At 39.2% G+C, this 27,453-nt stretch overlaps 2 protein-coding genes across 3 annotated transcripts in view; one reads left to right on the top strand and one right to left on the bottom strand.

Moving 5' to 3' along the window:
* The window catches only part of zcchc4 (zinc finger, CCHC domain containing 4), a 57,445-nt gene that overhangs the window by 4,879 nt on the left and 25,113 nt on the right, over positions 1–27,453 (top strand). Inside the window, exons 2-3 of one of the 2 annotated variants that reach the window (XM_080189410.1) lie at positions 407–487; positions 22,447–22,519. In XM_080189410.1, coding sequence (XP_080045536.1) covers positions 407–487; positions 22,447–22,519 — 154 coding nt within the window. Of the gene's footprint in view, positions 1–406; positions 488–16,874; positions 16,978–22,446; positions 22,520–27,453 lie in introns of those variants that run through there. The other variant, XM_080189420.1, reaches the window with a different exon arrangement.
* On the bottom strand, positions 1,381–25,710 carry LOC145343268 (E3 ubiquitin-protein ligase TRIM62-like). The gene is made up of 7 exons (XM_080189397.1): positions 25,611–25,710; positions 16,621–16,917; positions 10,510–10,605; positions 10,063–10,332; positions 8,642–8,664; positions 6,529–6,662; positions 1,381–3,397 (listed from the first exon to the last, which is right to left on the bottom strand). Exons 2-7 carry the CDS (start codon positions 16,867–16,869, stop codon positions 2,805–2,807), a joined length of 1,365 nt encoding a protein of 454 aa, XP_080045523.1. The 5' UTR covers positions 16,870–16,917; positions 25,611–25,710; the 3' UTR covers positions 1,381–2,804.

Raw genomic sequence — 27,453 nt, 5'->3', positions numbered from 1 at the left:
AACCACATTGCTGTGGCTCTGGAGTCACACATAGGCCAGACCTGATGAGGATGGCAGATTTCCTTCCCTAAAGGACATTAGTGAGCCGGATGGTTTTTCACAACAATTGACGATGGTTACGTGGCCATCCGTAGATTCTTAATTCCAGATGTTTTTTATGGTGGGATTTGAACCCGGGTCCCTAGAACATTAGCTGAGCTTCTGGATTAATAGTCTAACGACAATACCACTAGGCCATTGCCTCCCCTAATATGCTGTTGTTAAATATCCAGTGCTAAAACCTGTTTGCGCAGCACTGATATTCACGAGTATGAGACTGGATGCCATACCAAGTAGATTTGTTAACGTTTGGAGATAATTCTTCCTCTTATAAAGTTAATGTTGATCTTTTTGGATTAATTTTCAGGCTACATGAATTGATAAGAGTACGCCAGTCTGAAAAGAAGGAGCCAGTTATAAAGAGTCAACTTCTGGATATTGATTTCAGGTATTATTTTTGTTTGGTCCCTATTTTTAAATAATTTATGTGCTTCCCAAGTTGAGGTATTTCAATGCTGGGAAATTCAACCACTCCTTTTTGCTGTCACCCATTGTGGGTATTGCGTGCTGCAGTTCAGAGCTAGTACTTGCAAATGTCGACTTGTTTATTTTTGCTGCAACCAAAGTGTCTTAAGCTGAAAAGAATATCTGAATCGGAAGTTTGATTTTTTTTCCGTACCAAACAACCTTCTGACTTCTTTAAATATAAAACAAGTGTTTCAATTTAAGGGTGGTTTTGTTGAGGGGCCACACTCCCTGGGAATAGCATTGAGGATCCTCAAACCTATTTGATGCAATACATCTCAATATTCAGGAGAGAAGGAAGAATAATTATGACTTTTATCCTGATTCTGTACTAGATCTGTACTGGGTCGTAGAGTTGCAATTCCAATCTGCTAACCCACTCTGCATTGGCAATACATCAGCTGTCAGGGTTTGAGTGTATAGTATTGCAAGTATGTGCGTTTCTGTTGTAAATTAAAGAAACAAACTTCTGGGAGCATACTAATAAAAGCGTGATTATTAACAAGAAGAACCCATAGCACATACTTTGAATTGTGAATGATGGGTTTGAGTTGATCAGTGGTGAAGCAAGCACATCAATTTACTGATACCATCAGTGACAATGTATAAAATTCAAAACATTTCTTTCATGTCTCAATGTATGTAAGAAAAATTCAGGTGTTGCTTTTAATACTGTGAAGAGTAAGTCATACTACATAGCCTGGATGTTATTCTTCTTTTCTGCATTTCATAGCCATTTGCAAAGGTTGCAAGAATTTTTTTGAGCTGAGTTTATTAGAGAAATGCAATATTCAAAAGAATATAGTTAAAAAACTCAACTGTTTTTACATAATGCAAGTTAACAGCCCTTGATTGTGAGGAGAGTACTTTCTTAGCCTTGCAAGTTGTGTTCATGTCTCTTGATGAGAGAACTCATTTATCTTTTTTTCTCCTTGTTTAATAATTATGCACGTAAAGAAACTGAATGTAATACAGAGAGAATTAAAGTGAAGAACCAAGCAGAATAAAGTTTTGAGGAAATACAAATAGAGGGTTAACCTGGAACTGGAAGTCCCAAAAATAGACTGAGCAAGCTTAGTTTCTCCCTAGATTGATACACTCCACAGGAATGGCTGTCACCTTATTGAATAAGGAGTACCTGGGATGAAACCAAGAGATTTCCAGAACCATAAAACAAGATGTAAAGGCTAAAACATTGCATCTTTTAAAAACTGATCAGTTTAGGTGCAAAAAAAGTGATTTATTTTTACAAGCTTTCAAACAAAACATTTGCTATTTTTGCTGAATATTGAGATTTTTAAAACATGATTTTAGTGCTAAATCAGTTCTGAACTTGACAATCTTGAAGCCTGATACAGTAGCTGATAAGTTGCTTTTGGCACCTTCGAGGAAAAATTAATTATTAAAAAGGAATCACTGAACTAGATCTTTGGATACCTAAACATGTTGAAAAGCTTCTAACGACAAGCATGACTACAGTGTAATGTAAAATGATCTTTAAATATGTTCACTGAAGCTTTGATTTTTAAACAGGAATAATTATATATCTCTATGTTCAGGGTTTAATACAGTTCAGTAGCACATTGGTGATCTGCAGCTCTGAATGTGCACGCACCACATTGCGCACTCCTCTGAGAATTGATTGTTTGGGCATATTGTTGGTAATATATTTGTATATTATTTCTCACATTTATTTTCTGTTCAGGAGGTTAACTTTTGTAAGTAATGCTGTGCAACTGAAATTTCAGTAAGAATGCCAAGAGAATTGCCAGTCAATACTCTTTATTTTCATTATGTATTTACGTTGTGCATGGCACAGTGGCAAAGTGGTGAGCACTGCTGCCTCACAGCACTAGGGACCTGGGTTCAATTCCGGCCTCGGATTACTGTCTGTACATTCTCCCTGTGTCTGCGTGGGTTTCCTCTCAGTGCTCCAATTTACTCCCAGAGTTCATAGATGTGTGGCTTGGGTGGATGGGCCAAACTAAATTGCCCTCAAGTGTCTGAGGGATGAGAAAGGTAAATACATGGGGTCACGAGCCCTGTGTGGGATTGTTGTTGGTGCAGGCTCGATGAGCTGAATGGCTTCCTCCTGTGCTGTAGCGATTCTATGATTTCTGATATTGCTTTCAGTACCTCTACTGACCATGTTGTCAAGATTTAAAGATTGTGAATTTGTGGTGGGGCTCATTGCAAAACTTCCAACAGGCTGTGTCATATGCAACATGCCTGCCTGCTTTCTAACTTTCTAATTTACATATCTCCAACTTATCAGAATGGGTAGAACCAACAACAAAAGGAAAGAGACGGAAAGCAGGGTAGATTGGCTCAGTGAAATGATGGTGCATTCTGTCGAAAAGACTTGACGTGATACTGGAGAATTCTTGTATCAACTTCATGCCATCAGCATCATAAAATGCAGCGAGTCCTTTCTCATAGTCAACATATACACCTACTTTTTCCAACTTTGAGGGTTTCATACTACAGTTGACATTTCTATCATTGTGCCAAGCTAAAAGCTGGTTAGCTTTTAGTTCAATACACCAGGACTGCCTGTTTCTTCCCAGTTTTGTAGACTTGTGCTTCCCTTTCCGTTCTATAGATCCATATGCAATTCCAATGCACCATTGTGCAGAAGGCTTGACGTACACCTCCCAGTAATGTTTTCCCCTCATCAGACCTTTGGCAGCCAAGACATTACATACCTTGTCAAATCGCAAAGGGCTTTCTGGAACATTCAGCGGCTCATTAGCTACAGACATGCTAGTTAGATCCTTTGACACTAGCATGTTTTTATGGGCTGATGCGATGTCGAGGATAACTGGTGAGTATTCTGGGAAGCAGGAAAGAAGTAGTGGTCAGTATTTGCAGCAGGACTAAGCAGCTAGTAAATTGGTTAAAAATTGATCCCATTATTTTCTGTATTTGAAGTAACTGGTACATCTTAGAAGATAAGCATACTATAGTCACAATCTTTTCACATCTGATACTTTTAATATTTATCAAAGTAATCATCCAAAAATTTAGCACTTTATTGCTGATGGTTCTTTGGGTTAATCTGTGCATTACATCTTGAGTATAATACTGATATAATTTGGTGTTTTAAAAATAATGCCCATTTTAAGACCATAAGATATAGGAGCAGAATTGGCCATACGGCCCATCGAGTCTGCTCTGCCATTCAATCATGACTGATATGATTCTCATCTCCATTCTCCTGCCTTCTCCCCGTAACCCTTGATCTCTTTATTGATCAAAAACCTTGCTATCTCTGTCTTAAAGACACTCAGTGACCTAGCCTCCACAGCCCTCTGTGGCAATTAGTTCCACAGATTCACCACACTCTGAAGAAATTCCTATTCACCTCAGTTTTAAAGGAGCATCCCTTCATTCTCTGAGGTTGTCCTCTCGAATTGTAGTCTTTTCCACTAGTGGAAACATTCTTTCCATGTCCACTCTATCTCGGCCTCTCAGTATTCTGTAAATTTCAATTAGATTCCCACTCACACTTCTAAACTCCATCAAGTATAGATCAGACTCCTCAACTGCTCCTCATATGACAAACCTGGAATCATTCTTGTGAACCTCCTCTGGACCTCCTCCAAGGCCAGCACATCCATCCTTGGGCATGGGGCACAAAACTGCTCACAATATTCCAAATGGGGTCTGACCAGAGTCTTATACAGCCTCAGCAGTTCTAATCGAAGTTGTTATTCTATCATACCCTGCTACATTTATGACAGTGTTTTGTCATTTCTTTTTTACATTTTCTGAAATGTTCCCTCAGACCCTATTTACTGTACTATTTTTTAAGATGCAGTGAGATGTTTTCAGTGTTTCAAGGCCACTTAGTTCTTTTGTTGGGTTAGTTGGATGGTTTTTACTTAGTTTTTAGCAAGGCTTTTGACAATAGTTGCACATGGCAGACTGGTTTTAAAACAAAACAAAGCAAAACAAATTATTCCAGGGGAATGTAGCAAGCTGGATACAAAACTGGCTCAATGGTAGGAAAGAAAGGGGAATTAATGATGGATTTTTTTCTAGTTGTTTCTAGGGGATTCCAAAGGGCTCAGTATTTGGTCCCTTGTTTTTATTTGTGGTGTATATTAAAGATCTAAACGGAGGGACAATGATCAAGAAGTTTGTAGATGACACAAAAATTGGCCACATAGTAGATAGGGAGGAGGATTGCTGTAGACTGCAGGAAAGTGTTGGCAGATTGGCTGGGTGGGCGGAAAAGTGATAAATGGAATTCAACCCAGGGAAGTGTGACATGATGCATTTGGGGAGGTCAAACAAGGCAAACGATTGCATGTAAATGTGAGGATACTGAGAGGAGTTAATGCCCACAGATCGCCGAAAACAGATTGATAAGGTGGTTAAGAAGGCATATGGAACCCTTTCGTTCATTAACCAAGGCATAGAGTATAAGAGCTGGGAGGTTATGCTGAAACTATACAAAAATATTAGTTAGCCACTACTTTTACTGTGTGTAGTTCTGGTCATCTCATTACTGAAAGGATATAATTGCAGTTGAGGGTGCAGAGGAGATTTGAGGACGTTGCCAGGAAAATTGCAGCTATGAGAGAAGATTGGATAGATGGGTTATTTTCCTTGGAACACAGGAGGCTGAAGAGAAATTTGATTGAGATGTACAAAATAATGATGAGCCTGAATAGTGTGGATGGGAAGGGCCTATATACTTTAGCCCAGAGCTCGTGACTAAGGGCATACATTTGAAGTGAAGATTAGAAGGGTGATGAGGCAAAATGCTTTCACCAGAGGGTAGTTGGGGCATGGAACTCACTGTCTGAAAGAGTAGTAGAGGCAGAATCTTTCACCTCATCTAAAAGGTGCCTGGATTTGGATCTCCAAGTGCTGTAACCTGCAGAGCTATGAACCAAGTGGTGGAAAGTGAGGTTAGAGACCATATGGCTCATTTTTTTACAGATGTGATAGGCCTCTTTCTGTGCCATAATCTTTCTATGATTTAAAGTTGAGGGAAATAAAATTCTCTGCCTTACAATCTGATACAAAAACATTGCATTTTCTGGGTTTTGTTGAGATAAAATGTTTGCAAATTGTGTTAATATAATTGCTTGATATTTAGCTCCTCATAAAACTGGTACTGAGAATTGATGTCAGCACAATTGTAAATTGCATAAGACAGGCCAGCCTTTTAAATATAGAACAACCCTGATAGCGATTATATTGGTTAGTGTTTTTGTAGTGACAGTGTAATGTCTTGTTCTATTCAGCTTTTTCTTTTTTTTTAGAAAAAGGTAATTCATAAGAACATGTAAAAAAAAAGTCTTGAAATGGCAGTTAGACCGAAAAGCATGAGTGTTTTGAGATCAATTCTTATTTTATCTGTTTTTATCAGTGCAGAATCACATGTAAATGTCCTTTGAAGCATGTAACATTAATGGGCTCAGTGTTTTTTAGGGTAACATTTCCAAAGGCTGCAACTTATTGAAATAAATCACTTTTCTTCTCACTGCTGGTTCCTAATTTTTAACTTGTGTCCCGTGGTGATTGAAACCTTTGTCCTAATGAATGATCTACCATAGTCAATTTTGTCAGAACCCTTTCTTAATCTTATAAACTTAATTAAGTTGCTGCAAAAAATGGAACTCTACAGTTTTGGTTTGGAATACAGTAGTCCTCATGCTAAGATTTCTTATCATTTGTGTCTATTAAGATCACATTTGCTAACAGACAAACCATATAACTTGAACGATAAAACAGAGTGCTGGAAAGCTAACAGTTACTCATGTTCCTGTCTGGTGTTGGATGAATTAGCCATTGGTTCTCCAGTATGATCTCTGAAGAATTATTTTTTCTCTCTGTGCTTTACTGATTAAGCTAACAAAATATGAATTGACCCTCAGGTATGATCAGGATGACTTTAGAATATACAAATGGTAATGGATGTTCAAATGGTTAAGATATAGGACAACATACCTAATAAAAATGTCTTCCTTTGCAATTGTGAATATAGGTTTGTTGAAATATTCCGTATGAGCTTTGATAACTTCTGAAATCTGACTTCATCAATTTTAACGGCCTGGACTTCATTCTCAATTTTCTTTGAATAACTTGGAATGAAAAAAAATGTAATAGATTTTGTTGATAAATGATCAAGTGTTCAACAAAAACAGAATTGCTTTTGATTTCTCTTTAAAACGTTTTTCTTTGATTATCCAAAAGCAAATCTCCTGCCGCGGTTGACGTTGGTGGATCTTTACTGTTGAAGAGAAATCTTTTCACCCAGTGGACAGTAGAGATCTGGAACTCACGAGCTGAAAGTGTCATACAGGCAGAATCCGTCATCTCTTTTAAAATGTACTTCTAGATGTTGGCACTTTGAGTGCATGTCCAAGGCTGCAGGCCAACAGCTGGAAATTGGGATTAGGCTGGATAGCTCTTTTTATTTTGGCACAGGCATGAAGGGCCAAATGGCCTCCTGCATTGTCAATTCTTTTGTTTCTACTGGTGTCCAATGCTTGCTCTCTCGTTTTCCAATTTTGCCGCATAACAGAAATACCCTTAAATCCGAAATATAGTTACTTCACAAAGGCATCCCAATGTTTGTCGCTGCTGTACCTTTAATATCCATCTCTAATGCTATCCGCAGCAAACTTTCCGACTGATATCGCACATCTTTCAAAAATTAACCTGTTTTCTTTTTGATCTCTCTTTTTGATTAAATTTTGATATGTCCTGAATGAATTAATTGAATTGTCTATTGTCTGGGCAATTATCAATTTCAAACAATGGATGCTGATATTGAGTAATGAGTTTCTCCAAAACTAAACCAGTAGATATTGCCAAAATCAATCCAATAAAATTAGGATTTAAGTAAATGAAATGAAATGAAATTGAGCTTGGCCTGGAGTGGGTTGTGGCTGAATTGGTCTACCCTCTGAGTTTATGCTCTCTTTTTGATAAGCAGTAAACAATAAGTTAGCAGCTCAACAAAAGTCTAATTCATACGTGGATATAAAATTTGAGTAAATGAAACAATTTCTGCTGTCAGAGGCCATTCCCCCATCTTCCAAGACCCTCTGATTTCACTGGAGCCACTTCCAGTGTGTCAGATGTTACTACTGTATAACTGACACTATTTCTGGACATTGGTACATGGATGTTCCGAGACAAGGAAACATTGGCTCTAAATCTCTCAGTATTTGCTGTCTTTGAAATTTAATAGCAACCCCTGGTGGCCAGCTGCACATGCACAGTTAAATGCAGAAGTCCGGATGTTGCTGTCAGTGATTTTGCACTTCTCCATAATGAACACTTGTTGAAATAACAAAACCTCCACAGAGTGCAATCAAATAGAAATCACCTGAAGTCAGGCAAACTTGTACTTTTACACTATTAGACCCCCTTAAAAAGTTGCATTTTGTTGAATTGCTTGAGGTCATAATTATTGCCAAACAGTCTTATTATCTCTGGGGAAAAATAATTTTATATTTGTGGAATGCTAGTTTCTCCATTACGTTAAAAAATCAATGAAAAGAATTTTATTTAAGAAGGTTTGTTTATGATATTTCAATTTCTATCTTCATCCCACCCATATGCCCCAATTATTTATTTAACACTCTTTTAAAGTTTTAATGAAGTGAAAAACTCAGTGTACTTCCTAGTTTGCTGCCGATCCCACTTAAATGATATTACTGTGGCTGGTCATCTAGCGATGACCTTGACTTGATGCCAGATTCCAACTAACCTCCGGAAAGGGGAAATCTACAAAACACAGATTGCTGGATCCTTTGTAGTGAGTGACACCATTTTGCCACCACCAGTGAAATGAGAGTTATTGATTATTATAGAAACACCAGCAGTGGGATGTGATGCTGCACAGCTGTTTAAACTATAATATGAAGTAGCACACATTGTCTTATTAAAAATAACTGTTAATATCAGCTACAGGCATAGCAGATACCACACAGAATTCTGCGTTCTAAATTAATAATGGTTGTTTCTGGATGAATGCTAAAAGTAGAAATTGTAAGTGAACAAGTATTTCAGTCCGTTGCATTTAAAAGCCAGATAAAATTTGGAATCTTACCCGTACTCAGTAAGTTTGATTTCCTGAAAAGAAAGGATAAAAGATGTTAGTCGAAATATTGCAGAATATTTGTATAGCATGTAGTCTGTAATGTGTTTCATTTTATCTTGTGGGGAAATGACCAGAATCTGGAGATGGATGTTTATGAAGGTGCACTTCTGTTCAACAGTCTATTATTATGAAAAGATGAAATTTGTAGCTTTCATATGGCATGGAACATGATCCTGCACCTTGCTGCTTGTATTGATGGCCTAGATTTCATTCCAAGCATCCCTCTGGCTTCCATTTGATGTTGTGAAGGCAAGCATGCTGCACAGGGGTAGGAAATGCATCCACAGTAACCTGTTGGAAATGGCAGGCAAGTTGTGGCTGGGTGACGGTGGGGGTAGGGGTGGGTGCATGGGCTGGTTAATACTGAAATCTGCCACATGTTGTAGGATTCTTGCAGTAAAGCTACTTCTGGAGGTATAGGAAGTGGCATACTGGGAACCCTTAATCTGACCACAGTGGCAGAAACAGTCTAATCTGCTGATCCTGTTTTTATGCCATGCTTCTTTAGTGGTCTCTTCTGAGGGTGCAAATAATCATTTGTGGAATTATTTGCTCAGGAGCTCGTCTCCTTCCCCATATTTGGATGAGCTATCCACTGAGTTAATCTCTCCAGGATGAAGATCTGCCTGCAATTTGGCAGGGCTGCTCTGGGATTCTAAAACGTCTTAATTGGTGCATTTTCATGGCATCATTATCTCCCAGCAAAATTGTTGGCTAGTACCTCGTTCAGATGTATCTGAAAATTGTCCATTAAACAAGGGAAAATATTCATTATTGTGCCTGCTGTACCCAGGAGTAATGTAGCCTAGTCATTCCATCGAGTTATGCCAGAGTATACACTGGGTGGTGTGGGAGAAGGGAAAAGTTATTTTTGTACAGATTGTTGAGTTTCAATTGGACACGTACATCAAGTTATCCAAAAACCAGGCACTGTGCAAAGGGGGAGGACTTCTGTAATTGTGAGGGTGCCCTACTTGAGTGCCATTCCTTCTGGTTTTGAACTTTTAAGTCTGTGACTGGGGAATTACCCAGAAGCTTTGTTTGAAAGATGTTTAAGAATAGCAGCAATATGTTGTTACAAAGAAATACTTTGGCTTCAATCCATCTTGCACTGTTCAACTTTACTGAACTGTGTATATGGTCTTTATTTAGTAGCTGGGCTGTATTTTGACTGCAAGATCCATGTCTTTGTTCATTGTGAAAATTAGATATCGCTCTGCAAAATACTTAGGAACTTGTGTTTGTGTGGCTTGGAACTTAATGTAGTTTCCTATTTAGTTACTAACATGTAATAAATAATGTAATTCATTGGGGTGACCTTATGCTTGATGAGGGGATATCACAAGAACACCATCACAAATGGGACCTACTGTAGCCTGACTTGACAACGTTTTGCTGTCTTGATCTTGAATTTGCACTTGGTTTTCTTCTTGGTCAATGAATTTTTGTGTAGCTCTGATGGACTTATTTATTTGTTCTAAGTTGCTGGTCCATTCTTTGATAATCTTTTGGAGTTTTCCCAGAGCAACCCTCTTTTCAATGTCAATGAGTTCCAGAGTTGCTTTCTCATCGGTGTTCAGCATTTTTCTTATTGCTTCATATTGGTTGGAAATCTGCTCTTTGAGGTGCTCTGCTGAGCTCTGCACAGGAAGAGACATGCGAGTTAGAAACATCAAAATAACAAGAAGGTCAATTAAAGAAGCATAAAGTCTGGTTCAGAAGGGTTTATGGTGGAATTGCACAGCATTTTAAAGGTTTGAGTTTGGCGGATTGCTTATTGGCAGTTTAGTAAGTGTGCATAATATTAGAGCTCTTACCGTGAGAACAGTGTTTCTGCTTTTCAGAGACTGGATATGTGCTTCTGCTTTATCTCTTTTAGTATAGAGATCATGAAGAGATTGCTTTGGTGTCACCTGCAAAATGCATGATAAAATATTAATCTACCTAGTTTTATTTATTTTTGTGCTTGGAAAAAGTTTTAATTCATGGGCAATTGTGACTTCAAATTAAAAGTAGCAGAATCCATCTGACTCCACAGAGTAAGAATATACCAAACCTTTGTTTCATACAGTTTCAAATATCACATCAGGTTCATCGTGGTGAGCTAATGATGAATTTGGCAATGCTGTATTTCACTTCAAATAAATATACCAGGTTAATGATGGCCAATCTTTTGGAGCAGGGGATTTGGACCCATGTTATGTGTATGATTAAAACATTTGCAAAATGCAGATTAAACCCTCTGTCCAACAGAGTCACTTTCTTTTCCAATGAGTGCACGTATTTATAGTATAAGCATTCTTTCACATCCTCATCGTGTCAGTTTTGTCTGCAACATTTCAATCGCTTAGTGAGCAGCTAACTATTCGTTGCACGTTATGATCAGTCTATTTCTCAATCCAGGATCTGGATTTGTTTCTGTCTCACTTCTAGTGTCAGTTTTGTTGTGAACAGCCGGATGGTATCCTGCAGATTAATTTCTGAAAATGCTTATTCTTACACAGCAGGCAGCATGGTGGCGCAGTGGTTAGCACTGCTGCCTCACAGTGCCAGGGATCAGAGTTCGATTCTCAGCTTGGGTCACCATCCGTGTGGGGTCTGCATGTTCTCCCCGTGTCTGCATGGGTTTCCTCCAGGCCCTCCGGAAAGATAAGAACATAAGAAATAGGAGCAGGAGTAGGCCATCTGGCCCTTCGAGCCTGCCCCACCATTCAATAAGATCATGGCTGATCTGTCGTGGCTCAGTTCCACATTCCCGCCCTCTCCCCATAACCCTTAATCCCCTCTCTTATCAAAAACTCATCAACCCGCTTCTTAAAAATATTTGGCGAGGTAGCCTCCACCACTTCAACGGGCAGAGAATTCCAGAGATTCACCACCCTTTGAGTGAAGAAGTTCCTCCTCAACTCCGTTCTAAACCGCCCCCCCTTTTATCTTGAGGCTGTGCCCCCTAGTCCTACTGTCCTTTTTGAGCGGGAAGAGTCTCTCCACCTCTATCCTATCCATCCCATTCATCATCTTATACGTCTCAATGAGATCTCCCCTCATTCTTCTAAACTCTAACGAGTACAAGCCTAGTTTTATGCTGATTAGGTGCATTGGCCATGCTAAATTCTTCCTCTGCGCAGCCGAATAGGCGCCAGAGTGTGGTGACTAGGAAATTGTTACAGTAACTTCATTGCAGTGTTAATGTAAGCCTACTTATGACTAATGAATAAATTTTACAATGCTGCTAAATAACGACCATATGAACTGGGCTTGACATTGCGAACCTTTAAGCTGCCACCTCAACTTTTACTCTTCAACTGGTGACTGATGTTGGAACTCAAATGTCATTTTAACATCTGGTGTGGCATTCTGGATGCTGACTGTGAAAAGTTTTTACGTAACTGGAGACCTTTCACTGAAGTCTTCCCCTTAGGGCAAATATGTTTAAATTTATGAAGGGTGTAGATAGGGAAAATAAAGAAAAACAGTTTCCATGGTTGAAGAGTTGATAATCAGGGGCACAAATTTAGGGTGTTAGGAGCAGAAGTAGGCAAATTTAGCCCTTCAAGCCCGCTCTGTCATTCAATCAGGCCATGGCTGATCTCTCCCTGATCTCAAATCCATCTTTGCACCAGTTCCCCACACCCCCTTATCCCTTTTTGTTAGAAATATATCAATCTCCTTCTTAAAACCATTCAACAATTCAGACTTCACTGGGGCAATGAGTTCCACAAATTCACCACTTTCTGCGAGAAGTAGTTCCTCCTCATCTCAGTTTTAAATCAACTGCCTTTCAACCTATACCTGTGACCTCTTAGTCAGGATTTCCCCACAAGAGGAAAACATTTGGTCTACAGTTATTTTATAAATTCCTTTTAAAATTTTATTTGCTTCAATCAGATCCCCTCTCCTCCTTTTAAATTCCAGTGAGTATAAGCCCAAACTATTTAATCTCTCCTCATAAATCAACCCTTTTATCCCCAGAATCAATTTGGCGAACCTCCTCTAAACTGCCTCCAATGCCACCACATCCTTCCTTAAAACTGGACACAATACTCCAGATATGGTCTCACCAACATCCTATACAATTGCAACAAAACTTCTCGACTTTTAAACTTCAATTCCTTTGCAATAAATGCCAACTTCCCATTTGCCTTTTCTTTTACATGCTGCACCTGCATTCCAACTTTTCTGCGATTCATGAATATAGATATTTAGGATCCCTCCATCCAGACACATTTTGAGTCTGCTTTCCATTTCTGTAATAATAAATGGACAACTTCACACTTATCCACATTAACCTCCATCTGCCAGATTTTGGCCCATTCTCCTAGCCTATCTATGCCCATCCATAAAATCTTTATATCTTTGTCACTGCCTGCTTTCCCACCTATTTTAATATCTGCAAGTTTTGTTATGTTACACTGTCCTTGCTGGCAGATCATTTAAATAGATTGTAAACATGGCTGGATAAACTCACATGTCCCATTTCCCATCCTTCATTTGTAATTGGTGCAGTCATTAGACTTTTCCAGCTCCTGAATTGCAATTTGCACCACAAAATTTCAAATGGGATGAAGCTTACTTCCAAGTGCCTGCCCGTGGCTGAAGAGTTTTGGCACAGTGCAATAACCCTTTACAGTCTCTTAATGAGGTTATTTAACTGAAATCTAATATAAATGTAACACTTGAGTCCTGATAGGACTTTTCTTCTGCTCTATGAAGAGATGTACTTTATAATGTGCCCCAAATAACTCTTGGATGTTACGCTATGTTGAGTCAGTGTATACTGCCATTGTGGAGCAGCAGATCCTTGTATGTCTAGTGCATGTTGAAACTGGTGCTTGTTCATGATGATATAACATATTGTTGTGACTCCTTTTTACACCATGCTGCAGATCAACCACTGCCCACCAGATGTTTTTGGTGCATAGTGCAATATATGCTGACCAAGCTAGCATTAACCACATCCCATAAATGAATTAGAAAAACAAAACTTCCTGGTTAGTCCTTGTTCTGATTATTTTACAAACTTTTAGTCTAATTGGTTAAAGAGATGCACAGTTTACTTGTCTTTTTCACTTGGGTTCCAGTTATGTGGTCTCCCCGCACTGCCATGTTGTCAGCTTGTACTTTCATTAAAGAGATTAAAAACCCAAATGCGCAAGGACAAGTTTAATTAACAGAGGATAACATCAGTTACCCTGTTGCACCAAATTGTAGCCTACTCTTCTTCCACGGCATGCTGCTGGAGCTGCTAGGGGCAGCATCTTCATCACAACCATCTTGAGTTGCTTCTTAAATCATTTTGTCAGATTCTGGTTGTTCATTGATGATCGCACATTTCCATTCCACTTGTTACTCCTCAGAACCTGAAGCAGCTCTTACCTACATGTAGCAAGACATTGGCAGCATTCTGGCTTGGGCTGATAACTGATCAGCAACATTTGCAACAGACAAATACCAAACAATAGCTATCTTTGACAAGAGAAGCTAATCACTTCCCATAACATTCAATGTTGTTGTCATTGCGAATCTCCTAAGATTAACAGTCTGCAGAGTGGGGAGTTACCATTGCTAAACTAGATCTTCCATATAAATGCTGTGGCTACTAGAACAGATCAGAGACTAGATTCTATGTTGAGAGACTCATCTCCTTATTTTTCACCCCTGGCCAATCCCTTCTAACACTGATATGTTGGGTAAGCTCACTGTTTCTCTGGGTGGGTGCTTGCAGCATAGCACTCTTATTGACTGGCAGGCACGCTCTTCATCAGTTTTAACAGCTGCTCCCTCCGCTGTTGGTGCACAATGGCTACATTGAATACTATCTTCAGAACACTTTGCAGCAGGTTGTCACGTTTCCTGCAATGTCACCTCCCCAAATCTGCAAACTGGAATGACATGAACAGCAGGCACACATGAAGGCCATCACCTACCACCATTATATCAAGGGCATTTACAGATAGGCAGTGACATCTTGGTCTTTGCACATATCTCCAGAATAAAAAATTGTTATAAAAGTTTTTGACATTGACATTGTTATGAAGAGAGGTTTTTTTGCAGAACTTTACTGAAGGGAGTTCATTGGTTTCAATTTTTGTTTCTTTTTTTAAACCAGTGTTACATGTCTGAACATGTCATGGTGTGTGTTTGTCAGTACTATTCCTGTCAGAATTTGTCTGAATCTGGACTTGCTTTTGGAAGAGATGTAGAATTTAAAAATCTACTTGTTGATCTTCTGTGGTGGTTCACTCAGGTACAGTGCTCAGATAAAGAGGTTGGTGTGAGAGATCGTGCCATGCAAAACTAATTCACTCCTCATTTTAAAATCATTGTCCTGCCTGTTATTTATATGCAACACTGATAAATTAATCTATCATTGTAGTAATTTAGAGGAACAGTATCATTTTGTTGGGATGTTTGTGCATTAATAAAAGTCACCAATCTAATCCCAATGGCGTTGATTACTGGAATTGTCTTTAGTTAAGAGCTCCCTGTTGAGTTTGCAAAGCTGAAGGGCCAGGTTTTCCTAGAGGAAAGAATATAAGCTGAACCTACAACTAGCTCGACTGCTCATATCATTATTGAAAGAAGATAAATCTGGGCTAGGCTTTGACAACTTCCACTATCAGAGCAGTTGGGGGAAACACTTGTTTAGGTAAGTCAATAACATTTATAAGGTCTATCAATTCCAATGTGTTGTGCTGCATTATATTTTGTTAGTTTGCTCTGGGGAACTGATGTTCAAACAATTAAATATTGATGTATGCAGGACATTGAAATATCCAGCCAGTCTGCCTCAGGACTATACGGGCTTTTAAGTAATTGGCTTGGGCACATGCTCCAAAGGCAGGAGAGCATCTCATCAGCCTTCCACTGGTTTGACCTCTTTCCTCCACTGCACCCCGACCCCACTCTTAGATTGGACACTGAGTACTTCAACTGGAGTTTAACAAATGCATTTCATCCACAGATTCATTCAGTTAGCCTACAGCTCTTAAGACCTGATCTAAGTTGAAATGAAGTGTGTTATAATTGAAATCTAGAACTCTAGTAGAACAAAGAATAACAAGTGCATCCAATGGACATTTTTGACCTGTCCCTACAAGTCTTGATAAATGCTGCACTCTGGTTTCCTTGCGCAGGAAGCATTTTTTTTGCATGGCACCATTTGTCTTGTATAAACCCAAGTTACAATCAGCGATTTGATCATGAAGGGCACCACAGAAGAACCTAAATCTCTTCACGTACTGAAATTTACAAATCAGTCTGCTGGCTAAGTCCCATACCACATGCCTTTAAGCACAACCAGACTTCAATCCTCATGCCACATCTTAAACTTTGATTGCTCAAACACGTTCTTGTGTGTGATTGTTTAACAAGTGCACACATGAGCACAGCTGGCCCTGTCTGAATCTTTCTTCCACGAAACACCAGGAAGTTGGTACAACTCAAGTTTTCTCTTGGATCAAATATTTGACCACTTCATATTTCTGCAAAGAATTAAGGAAATTGTATAATACACCTTTACATAGGTTTAAAAGTAGAGATATAAAGTGGCATTCATAACAGAAAATAGTACTCGTGTTTCGCATGGCATCTCCATCAGAATTTTGTTCCTGCAATTATTTATAATGGCTGTTGTCCCCTTCCGAATTGGAAAGCCTTCATTTATAATGTACACAATTAAATAAACTTCACACACCTATCAACATGTTACATCGTGACAAAAATTGTCCTTTTTTTAACTCTTTCAAAATTAATACTTTTTCATTTTGAATATTGTGTCCTTTAAAAATAAGTTTACTTGAATAATTTTACATTGCTTGAAAAAAGGCAGAGCAAGAATGATGATTATTGACAAAGGAAAATCGAGTTTGTCTGTTTCTGTAGTAACCATTGTAAAGAAAAGGGAATATTTCCGAAAGAGACAGTACCTGTAGTATTGACTGCTCTGTGCTCCTTTCTGCAACGTCCTGGGCTGGTGCTGAGCTTGTAGATTCTTGCAATCTTCTGTCGGCTGAATCTTGCTGTCTGAATCGTTGCGAATGGGCAGAAGACATACCCCTTTCCTTTGGTACCTTGGTTTCATTTGTTTTAGCATCGGGTTCCACAGTGACTTTTGAACCAGTAGCATGTTGCTGTTGTGCAAGGGTAAAAGATAAGGGTCTTGTGTTTTCCGCCATCCGTACCAGAGTGAATGTCGTGTAATAAACAACAACCTGCGTAGTTTGCTTAAAAAGTAAACAGAAATCGCTGTTGGAATAGTTTATGAAAGAGGTGTGGCAGAATAAGTCAGTATACCAACTCAAAATTTTTTTGATGCTGTCTTTCTTCAGGGCCTGTTAATTTATCATTTAGATGTTTACTGAACACATCTGATTAGCAGGTGCATTAGACAACTTTATGTATGTATGTATCATCTCCTCCTCCCAGATTACACCTTGGTAAAAATGGACTGTTCCAAATTAAACCCTTGAGGCGATTGGCAACAAGTGCTACAACAGCATTCCATTCTATTGAAAAAAATGTTCAAGCATAAATGCTGCAATACCAGAGTGAAGTGTGAGACAAGTTTGTATTTGCCTTTCACAGGTTAATGAACAACTTTTCATATATATTGCTGCTGTACTTGTTTAACTTGTACATATACAGCTCTGATTACAGAGTTCAGAGGTTTTTCATCTAGTGTACTAAATTGGTTCTATGCTTCCAACAAATGTCTACTATATTTACTCACCCAAAAACTAAAATTTTAAACATTTAAGTCATTCGTTTAAGTTTATTTATTAGTGTCACAAATAGGTTTACATTAACATTATGAAGTTACTGTGAAAATCCCTTGATGGTCGTGTTTGAACAGACTTTTACCCTGTAGGGTCCCATTCGTAGACATGCAGGGTAGAATAGGTGTAGGGCGATGCGGCGGCGCGGGCTCGTTGGGCCGAAGGGCCTGTTTCCCGTGCTGGGTTGTTCTTTGTTCTTTGTTTGTTAAACAAAATAGTTTCTTTTTATGATGAAATGAACATCCATTGGTGTTGTTTTTCAGAAGATCAATTTATCCCTTATTTCTCAGCTGCTGTTTTATGGATAGTAGTTAATCAATCACGTCTGAAGATCAAAGTCTCAACTGCAAGATGAAGAGGTCTTTGAACTTAGAATAATTGTCAGGAGCCTGTTTAGAAGGAGAATGGTTAACTGATCTTGTTTTCGCTGCTGATAATGTGTGTTGGTTAGGGTAGGTTGCGCGTTCAAGCTGGGGGGAATGGCCATGGCAAATGCATGGTGTTATGGCGATAGAGCAGGGGTGGGCCTGAGTAAATTGCTCTGTTAGAGAGTTGGTGCAGACTCAATGAGCCTAATGTCGTCGTCCTGCACTGTAGGGATTCTATAATTAAAGCATGCTTGCAAATTAATATTACTCCTCTTCTGCATTGTGCTGATATCTGCTTTGAAATAACCTTCTGCTTTGTCCCTTTTACATCTTTTAAATAATTATTTTCAAATATTAATTCACTTCCCAGTTAAATACTGTGATGTGTTCTGTGTCTGCCACTGTTTTTGTTGGAGCATTCTATGTGCATAGAATAAAATCATGATGTAGATATGCCGGCATTGGACTGGGGTGAACCGATTTATTTGATAGTAAACTGAGTTTACTATCAAATAAATCGGTTGGACTAAAACCTGGTGTTGTCAGACTTTTTACTAAAATAAAATCTCCTGAGCTCTCCCTTAACCATTTTGGCAACTTGTAAAATTTATCTTTTTATTAGTCCAATTGCTGAGCACAAGAGGTAGTTTATCATATCTTACTTCATCAAGACCTTTTATTGAATCAACATTTATTTAACCTCAATTGTTTTAAGAAAAGGAGTGCCAATTTTTCACATCCCTTAACAGTTAACATCCCTTCTGTTTCCAACCTTGAAATCTTCCTTAAAGTAAGGCTAAACATATCATTCTAACTGGCCTAACCAACGATGTGTTTAGATGGAGCATTCTCTTGTTTTGTTTTTTTTTAATACTCCATGCTTCTTGTTTTTCCCATGGATGTTAATATTTACATCCTTCTAATCAGAACAATATCCATTAGCCGCCATTATGTGTTCTGTCTTTAACTGTTGCTGCTGACCCTTTTAATGCTGTGTGCCTTAATTTTATTAACAAGCCGTCTTTTTCAAAACCTTTTGAAAATCCGTATAGCCTTCATTTCTTTTATAAACATACTCCATTAACTCCTGAAAACTGTGCTGCCTGTCCTTAACTAAGCGTTTTTTTTCTGTCAAGGTAAGTTTTTAAGCCATATTATTGAAGTTAGACCCGCACCTGATGTAATTAACTGGTGTATCCCTTTATCCCCTTCTTAAGCAGAGTTATTGTTATAGTTGAAAGATTGTGACCACAGCATATAACTTTGACTTCTTTTGGCATTATCAGAGGCATCGTGGGTTGTTGCCTTTGGCAGTGAATTTCAGCATTTCTTTTTCATGTCTAGTTAGCAACTGCTAAGTATGGCAAAGCATTCATTTAATATCTCTGCCACAATTTGCTTTTTCGTCTCATCAGCCCTGTCTTTTTTTAAAAAACTATTTTGCTTTCTTTATGCTTGAAAAATAGTTTAGTACTTACCTTGCTGGCCGATCTTCCCTTTTATTGTCCTATTAGTTTGTATAGTCTTTCTATTAATCAAAGGGGTAGAAATGTTTTTTGCTTGATATTCAACAATCCAATAGTATTAACTCAAACTGTTGCACTTTTGGAGGGTTAGAGGTGAGTAGTGAGTTGCTCTTTGCGTTGCAGACTAGGGTTGAATAGGGCAGCAAAATACTGGAAAATCTCAACAGGTCTGACAGCATCGGTGGAAAGAGAAGGGAGCCAATGTTTTGAGTCAGAGCTGAAGACAACAAAATATTGGATAATATTTATACTGTTAGGATGAGGAGGGGTTGGACGGGGGATTTGATAAAGATTTTATAGACAAAAAGGAAATATAAATGGTGGTGATCCTGGCTAAGAACAATGCTGATAATGGTTGTTAAGAAATCAATGTGTAAATGACAGGACAAAGGTAAGCAGAGTGTTAAAGGACAACCTGAGACACGTATCAGATGCCCCTAGCGGAGTGGCAGAGGGGAGATAGTGGTGGGGAGAAAAGATGGAAAGCGAAACTTAAAAGGTGGAAAAATGGGACAGTGGAAAGAAATGAACCTGAATGAATAAAATAAAAGGAAATGGGGTAGAGGAGAGAATTCACGCTGTGAAGTTATTGAATTTAATGTTAAATTAAAGTTTATTTATGATGTCACAAGTAGGTTTACATTAACACTGCAATGAAGATACTGTGAAAATCCCCTAGTTGCCACACTCCGCAAGTTTGGGTACATCGAGGGAGAATTTAGCATGGCCGATGCACCTAACCAGCACATCTTTCAGACTATGGGAGGAAACCGGAGCACTTGGAGGAAACCAACGTGGACACTGGGAGAAGGTACAGACTCCGCACAGTCACCCGTGTCGGGAATTGAATCTGGGTCCCTGATCATGAGGCAGCAGTGCTAACCACTGTGCCATAAAGTGCTTAATCGAAAGAGGAGGTGCTGTTTCTCCAGTTTGCATTGGACTTCACTGGAATATTGCAATGGACGTGAGAGCAGGAGGTGTGTTGAAATGGCAAGTGACAGGGAAGTCTGAGTTCTGCTTATGGATGGACCAAAGGTGTTCTGCAAAATGGGTCACCCAGTTTGCATTTGGTGTCTCCGAGTAGACTGTGTTGGGAACAGCGAATGCAATAGACCAGATTAAAGGAGGTGCACGTGAAGCGTACCTGGAATAGGGCAGGTTTGAGCTCAGATGAATGTTCTGGATTTTTGCTTCAGGATTCAGACAAACTAAGCTATGGGGGTATTTTCTAAATGTCCACCCCTGTCTATGGTGCCTAACATGAAGAAACAATGAACATTAGAACCGCAGTGTAGAGTCATAGCATGACCTAACGCGAAAGAAGATAATTTGTTTCATTATGCCTGTACCGTCCCTTTGAAAGAGCCTGTGCAATTAGTGCCATTCCCTTCCTCTTTTCTGGTGGCCTTGCAAACTTCAAGCCTTTATTCCATTCTCCATTGGAAGTTATTTTAAAATCTGTTGTTGCCACTTCAGGCAGTGTATGCCACATCACAGCTTGAAAGGATACTTTTTGTTCCCTTCGTGATGCATCTTTTGCTAAGTTCTAATAATTTTACTGCAAATTATTGTTTTTAAAATGTTCCCCGGTACTGTTGTTGAACTGATAAACCAGTATTTTCTGGACATTTTAGCTGTTTAGCAATCACCCCATATCCGAGGAGGATTGGAAGATTGGCCATACCTTTACAGCCCTCAGAAACCTCGGCTGCATTTCCATTTAGACTGGGTATGACTTTTCCATTTTGAGCACTGCCACCAATTTTTTAAGCCTCTCTTTATCTAATTTCATCGTATCAAATTTCTTTACTGCCTTGTCTTTTGCTGTGACATTTGCAGCAATTTTTTCTTTTGTGAAGCCAAATGTTATGCAGAGGAGGTTTACTAGGCTGATGCCGGAGTTGAGGGGGTTGAGCTATGAGGAGAGGCTGAATAAACTAGGCTTGTACTCGTTAGAGTTTAGAAGAATGAGGGGAGATCTCATTGAGACATATAAGATGATGAATGGGATGGATAGGATAGAGGTGGAGAGACTCTTCCCGCTCAGAAAGGACAGTAGGACTAGGGGGCACAGCCTCAAGATAAAGGGGGGGGCGGTTTAGAACGGAGTTGAGGAAGAATTTCTTTACTCAAAGGGTGGTGAATCTCTGGAATTCTCTGCCCGTTGAAGTGGTGGAGGTTACCTCGCTAAATATTTTTAAGACGCAGGTTGATGGGCTTTTGATAAGAGAGGGGATTAAGGGTTATGGGGAGAGGGCGGGAATGTGGAACTGAGCCACGACAGATCAGCCATGATCTTATTGAATGGCGGGGCAGGCTCGAAGGGCTAGATGGCCTACTCCTGCTCCTATTTCTTATGTTATGTATTCATTTGGTTCCTCAGACGTGTCCTCTGCCTCCACAATAAGATTTCCTCTGACTACAGTTTTAGTATTTAGAGAAGACACTCGGGTTCCTTTTTTTAATGCCATCTGTTAATCTGTTCTCAAACACTCTTGGTGATTGGAAGATTTTGGCTACTCTTAATAAATACTTTCTCTCTTGGCTTGTTTTCTTTTTTGCTGTACATCTGTATGAAGAGAGAGGGCAAATTTGCATGTTGTTCATCCCTCCAGCAACTATGGAGCATTTCACACTAATGAATCATTTCTGTTGTTGTTTGTAGGGAGCTGCGGCAGCCCATTGGCCCACAAACACCGATCAGATGGTTGAAATATCGATCTATTTATTTTTGGTGGTTCCAGGATTATTTTGGCCGGATTATCAGCAGAGCTGCTCTGTTTTATCTCTGACATTATCATTGACCTGGTAGACGAGCCTCTCTCATATTTCATGGCAGGAATTTGTGCTCAATCACTGAAGGATTGAAGCTGACTGGGTGAAAAGTGTGAAAAAGTTACCAAGCAATCTGTACTGACTTTTCTCAATCTCTATTTCTCACTTGCTGCATCAAGAGAAAGCTCTATGAAAAGGATGTCCATTCTTAACAAGTGCTGTATTTAACTTGCAGATTCCACAACCTGTATGCACAGTTCATAAGCATCCCTATAATAATTCATCTATCATTCTTTTTGCTTCAGGTATTCCCAGTTTTATTCAGAGGAGGAGTTCTGCCACTACAACATGTTTAATCATCATTTCTTTGGGGGAAAGGTAGGCACCCCAGCATGTATCTGATTATATTGGTGCATTGCTATGTAAAGTTTCCTTCAAGGACAGGAAAGTCAAATAGAAATTTTGTTTAAATTAGTTCCCTGTTCTCTATTTAAAGGAAGTGTTCTTACAAAAATATTCTTTCGTTGTCCAAGTAATAATTTGCCAATTTATCATGTTGGCTCTCCTTGCCTGTCAGCGATCCCAATAAAGGGGAGGCACTCATTAATTACAGAGGGCTCTGGGAGCTCAGCCAAAGCTGCCTGAATCCAGAAAGGTTTGCAGCCCTTAAGACAAGCTGTCCCCATTGCAGTTTGTGATTAAAGAACAGGTAACCTCTACTGCTTATCTACCGTTTTCCACATATTTCCACCTATGGATGGTAGGAGCGTCTAGAACCAAGTGTCACAGTCTGAGGATATGGGGTAGGACAGAGATGAGACATTTCTTTATCCAAAGAGTGGTGAGCCTGTGGAATTCATTACCAGAGGAAGTAGTTGATGCCAAAACATTGAATGTATTAAAGAGGCAGCTGGATATAGCACTTGGGGCAAACAGGATCAAAGGTTATGAAAGTAGGATTGGGCTGTTGAGTTGGACGATCAGCCATGGTCGTGATGATTGGCGGAACAGGCTCAAAGGACCAAATGGCTGCCTCCTGCTCCTATCTTCTATGTTTCTAGAAGCAGGAGTAGGCTATTTGGACCTTCGAGCCTGTTATGCCATTCATTTTGGTCATGGTTGATTGTCAGATTCAATATCCTGATTCTCCCCTTCATCCCTTGATCCCCTGATCCCCTGATCCCCCGATCCCCCAATCCTCCGGCCCCAAGAGCTTTATCTAATTTCTTGAAATCAGACAATATTTTGGCCTCAACTACATTCTATGGTAGTGAATTCCACACATTCATCCACCCTCTGGTTGAAGAAATTTCTCCTCACCTCAGTTCTAAAAGATTTATCCCTTATCCTCATACTATGATCACCAGTCCTGGACTCCCCCACCACTGAGGGCATTCTTTCTGAACCTACCCTGTTGGAATTTTATTAGTTTCTCTGAGATTCCCCTCTCGTTCTTCTCAACTCCAATGAATATAATCTAACTGACTTAGTCTCACCTCATATGACAGATCTGGCATTCCAGGAATCAGTCTAGTAAATCTTTGCTGTACTCTCTCTATAGCAAGGACATTCTTCCTTAGATAAGGACACCAAAACTGCAAGTAGTACTCCAGGAGTAGCCTCATCAACGCCCTGTACAATTGCAGTAAAACATCCTTATTTCTGTACGCAAATCCCTTCGCTATGAAGGCCAGCATACCGTTTGCCTTCTTACTGCCTGCTGTACCTGTTGCTTACTTTCAGGTGATGCTCGAGTATCTACCTCTCAATTTTACACCCACTCAAGTAATAATTTGTCTTCTATTATTGCTACCGAAGTGAATAGCCTCACATTTATTCTCGTTTTACTGCATATGCCCACACACTCAGCCTGTCCAAATCACGCTGAAAATCTTTGCATCCTCCTCACAGTTCACCCTCCCACCCAACTTTATACCATCTGCAAATTTGGAGATAATACATTCAATTTTGTCTTCCAAATCATTAATATATTGTGTGAACAGTTGGGGTTCTTGAGATCTTGAGTTTCTCAGTTTAATTCTATACAATCCTGCACATCTTTTGGATTATGGGAGGAAACTTGAACTCTTGGAGGAAACTCACGCAGACACGGGGAGAACATGCAAACTCCACACAGACAATCATCCAAGGCCACGATCTACTTGGGTCCCTGACACTGAGGTGCAGCAGTGCTCACCACTGCCATCGTGCTGCCACTGTGGGAGGGAGGGAAGTCCTGAAGCAATGTATGACTGAAAACAAAAATTAGAAACATCGCATGAAGTATTTTTATTGTTCAGTTCAATTCATTCCTATTATTTTGTGTAATTTGTGGTTCTACTAAGAGTTATTCACGCATTTTGCAAACCTGTGTAGAGCAAGCTTTTGGCACACTACTTTTGATATGTACTATATACCGGGTTACAATAGGCCCCTGAAGAACACTTAAAAGCAAAAATATTCTCCCACAGAAGCTTGTGTTTTTGCAGATCTTTATTTTTAAATTGGCAAATTGACAACTAATTTTACCAGGAACTTTCAGATGTGTCCCAGAACCGCTTGAGGTATGTTTAATTGTGTACAAATGCCTTCTCGTTCTGTGCTCAGAATCCAAATTAAATAGTTTGCTTCCACCTTTATTTTCACTTTTATTTTATTGACCTGAATCACTTTCTTTTTTTTCTCTCAGTGAAACCCAGTTCAATTCTCTAAGTCTTTGTAAAGCCTCTTTGACACCAGCACTGTTTTATTTGGGTTTTGGGATTGTTCCCAAAATTTACAATGGCAAATTGGTTTCTAATTCTGGAGGCAGACTCGCAGATGGGCCTGTGATTCTCCTGTTGGGTTAGCAGCACACCATGCTGTTCAAACGTCTTATTCTCCACGGCATTTATGGTGTTTGAATTAAAGCCTTTGTTCAACTGGCAATTTATATCATGTGCATTATACATAAATGCTTCATGTCATTCCATTCTAAATTCCATGGTTACTTGATTACATGATCACTTTTTGAAACTTTGCTCTTGTTATGCCAGCTTTTGTGCTCTCCCATACAGTCTCCCATGTCTCATTAAAAATGTTAATTACCTATTGACGCACTACATTGTTGTTTGAATTTTCCTTCATGCTTCAAGCAGCATTCATCCTTTAATCTAGTTCAGCTTGTATATTTATCTCCAATTTATAGATTCTTGCTGTGACATCTCTTGGACACCAGGCAAACAGCTGATTAAACTAAGTGCCTGGTATTGCTAGAGTTCCAGTCTAGCCAGGCAATTCCTGGCTTAAGTTGAAACAAAATAAAGCATTACAGAAATTATCTAACGTGATTTTTGTTTTGCTTGTACACCTCTGCAACACCAGTTGTAACTGGCCACTTTTCATATCCATTTGCTACTAATAGAACAGAATGCTATATCTTATTTAGCTGAAAAATCTGTGCAGCATTTAAAATAAAATTTTCTCTTACCACGTTCTCTTTGTCACTATCCGATTTTTTTTTCAGAGGTTCGAAGCTCTTTCAATAGTCTCGAGATTGATTGTAAAATTGTCACACCCGTGCCTGTGCTCTTCGGATTCTTAGACTGTACGAAGGTTGCAGCTTTTTATACCCGTGCTCTTGTGTTTTCAAGTCTGCTGTTCTTATTTTGCTCCTCCTCTGATTCTCTAGATCAAAGGAAGAATTGAGATCCAACCAACGGAAGCACATGCAAGGGTTAAACTGTAGAGATGTTTATAAGTGAAACATTTAAATTTAATTGCAATTAAAAATAAGTGTGTGAAGTAATAAGCTTCAAAGTGTGTATTTTGAAATTGCAAGAGGGGCTTTGGCATTTAAATTGCTAGAGCTGGAAGTTTTTGTCAGTTATAACTCCCGAATTGTTTTACTTGGTTCTTTACAATTGGAATGCAAAACCAGCAAACTTGTTTGATTTTGTGTCTGTGTGCTGCTGCTGCCAGGACAGGCTTGATGTTTTGCAGTGGTTGATGAAGCGTAGCCATCGGTTAGCTGGAGAAATCAGATGCCCAGAATTCATATGTAGAACACAACAATGCTATGCCAAATGGAGAATGGTTCGAATTTAATTTTTTTGAGTGTTTTAATATAGATGTTAAGATCTGAGTCACCTTACTTGCTTTGGTATTTATAGTACCTCATACAGAAGTGATTTGGTGCACTGTTGCATCATGTGACAAATCTTGTACACTTCTTATTGCACATAGTGTAATTTGCTGTTTGATTTACCATGGTTTTGTATTAAAGTCCAAGAGGCAATGAAGATGTCCACTTCTGAGCAACAACAAGTCTGCTGTTGTTTTTTTTAAATTAAGTTATGCTAGGATTATAGGTGCTACTAGGGAAGTCAGCATGTATTGTTTATCTGAGAGCATCTGTGGAGAGAAACGGTTTGTTTTATGACATGATTGTTCATCATTAATTCCCAGTGAAAAGTGGCAAGCCACATTCAACCTGCTGCAATCGATGTGATGAAGTTACTCTATGCTCTTTTGAAGTAAATGCAATGTAGCGTATTATGAACTCTGTAAAGCACAACACAGGAAATAGCCGGACAGAATTGAAGACTAAGGAATTAAGGCTAGGGTAGCAAATTGAATTGAAAATTGGTTAGAAGGATAAATGGTGGCACTTTTTGGTTTAAAGTAATAATTATAGTTGTTTACTTGTAATAATTGAATGGAAGAGAACAGGAGAATTTGCTATCCAAGTTTGCAAGACTTTCAATTTTATGGCAAAAGATATGGGCTGGAACTGTCTGGTCCTGCTGCTGCTGCATCCCTGCCGTGGGTTTTATGGCAGCAAAGGGTGCATCCAACAAGAAACCCCTGTTGACAACGGCATTTCCACAGTGGGCTGTGCACTAAATCCTACCCACACAGAGTAAAAAAGTGAAGATGTACCATTGAATCTGTGTAAAGCTTTAGTAAGACAAGAGTTGGACTGTTGTGTGCACTATAGGAAAGGTGCTGAAACAGAGGATACAGTGCAGGTTCAATCACATACTACTTGATATAAGATGAAGTGTGGGGTAGCTTTTGTTAGAAATTGCAGTGTGGTTTGATAGAAGTAGTTATAGGGAATTAAGATTAAATGGTAGAGATTTAGGACAAAGGGCAGTTTTTTTCCCCCAGAAGCTTTGGGGGCAATGGAATGTATGGCTGGAGTTGATGATTGAAGCAGCGACTGTTCAAGAAAAAGTTGTATAGCTGGCTCAAGGAAAAATAAATAGATATGGAAATAGGGCAGGCTTGTTGAATTAGATCTGCAGTCTACGTGGGGGATAAACACCAAC

This window comes from Carcharhinus amblyrhynchos, chromosome 1 (assembly GCF_965287045.1).
Source record: "Carcharhinus amblyrhynchos chromosome 1, sCarAmb.v2.hapA, whole genome shotgun sequence".
In the NCBI taxonomy this organism is placed as follows: domain Eukaryota; kingdom Metazoa; phylum Chordata; class Chondrichthyes; order Carcharhiniformes; family Carcharhinidae; genus Carcharhinus; species Carcharhinus amblyrhynchos.
Note: the sequence above shows the minus strand (reverse complement) of the source record. Positions and strands in the feature narration are given on the sequence as shown.

Excerpts from the sequence above, each read along its gene's own strand:
- LOC145343268 (XM_080189397.1), bottom strand. The coding sequence starts at position 16,869 with ATGGCGGAAAACACAAGACCCTTATCTTTTACCCTTGCACAACAGCAA. Across the intron at positions 6,663-8,641 it reads ATCAAACTTACTGAGTACGG|TTATTCAAAGAAAATTGAGA; the intron begins GTAAGATTCCAA and ends TTTCATTCCAAG. Across the intron at positions 3,398-6,528 it reads AAGGAAGACATTTTTATTAG|AATACTCACCAGTTATCCTC; the intron begins GTATGTTGTCCT and ends CCTGCTTCCCAG.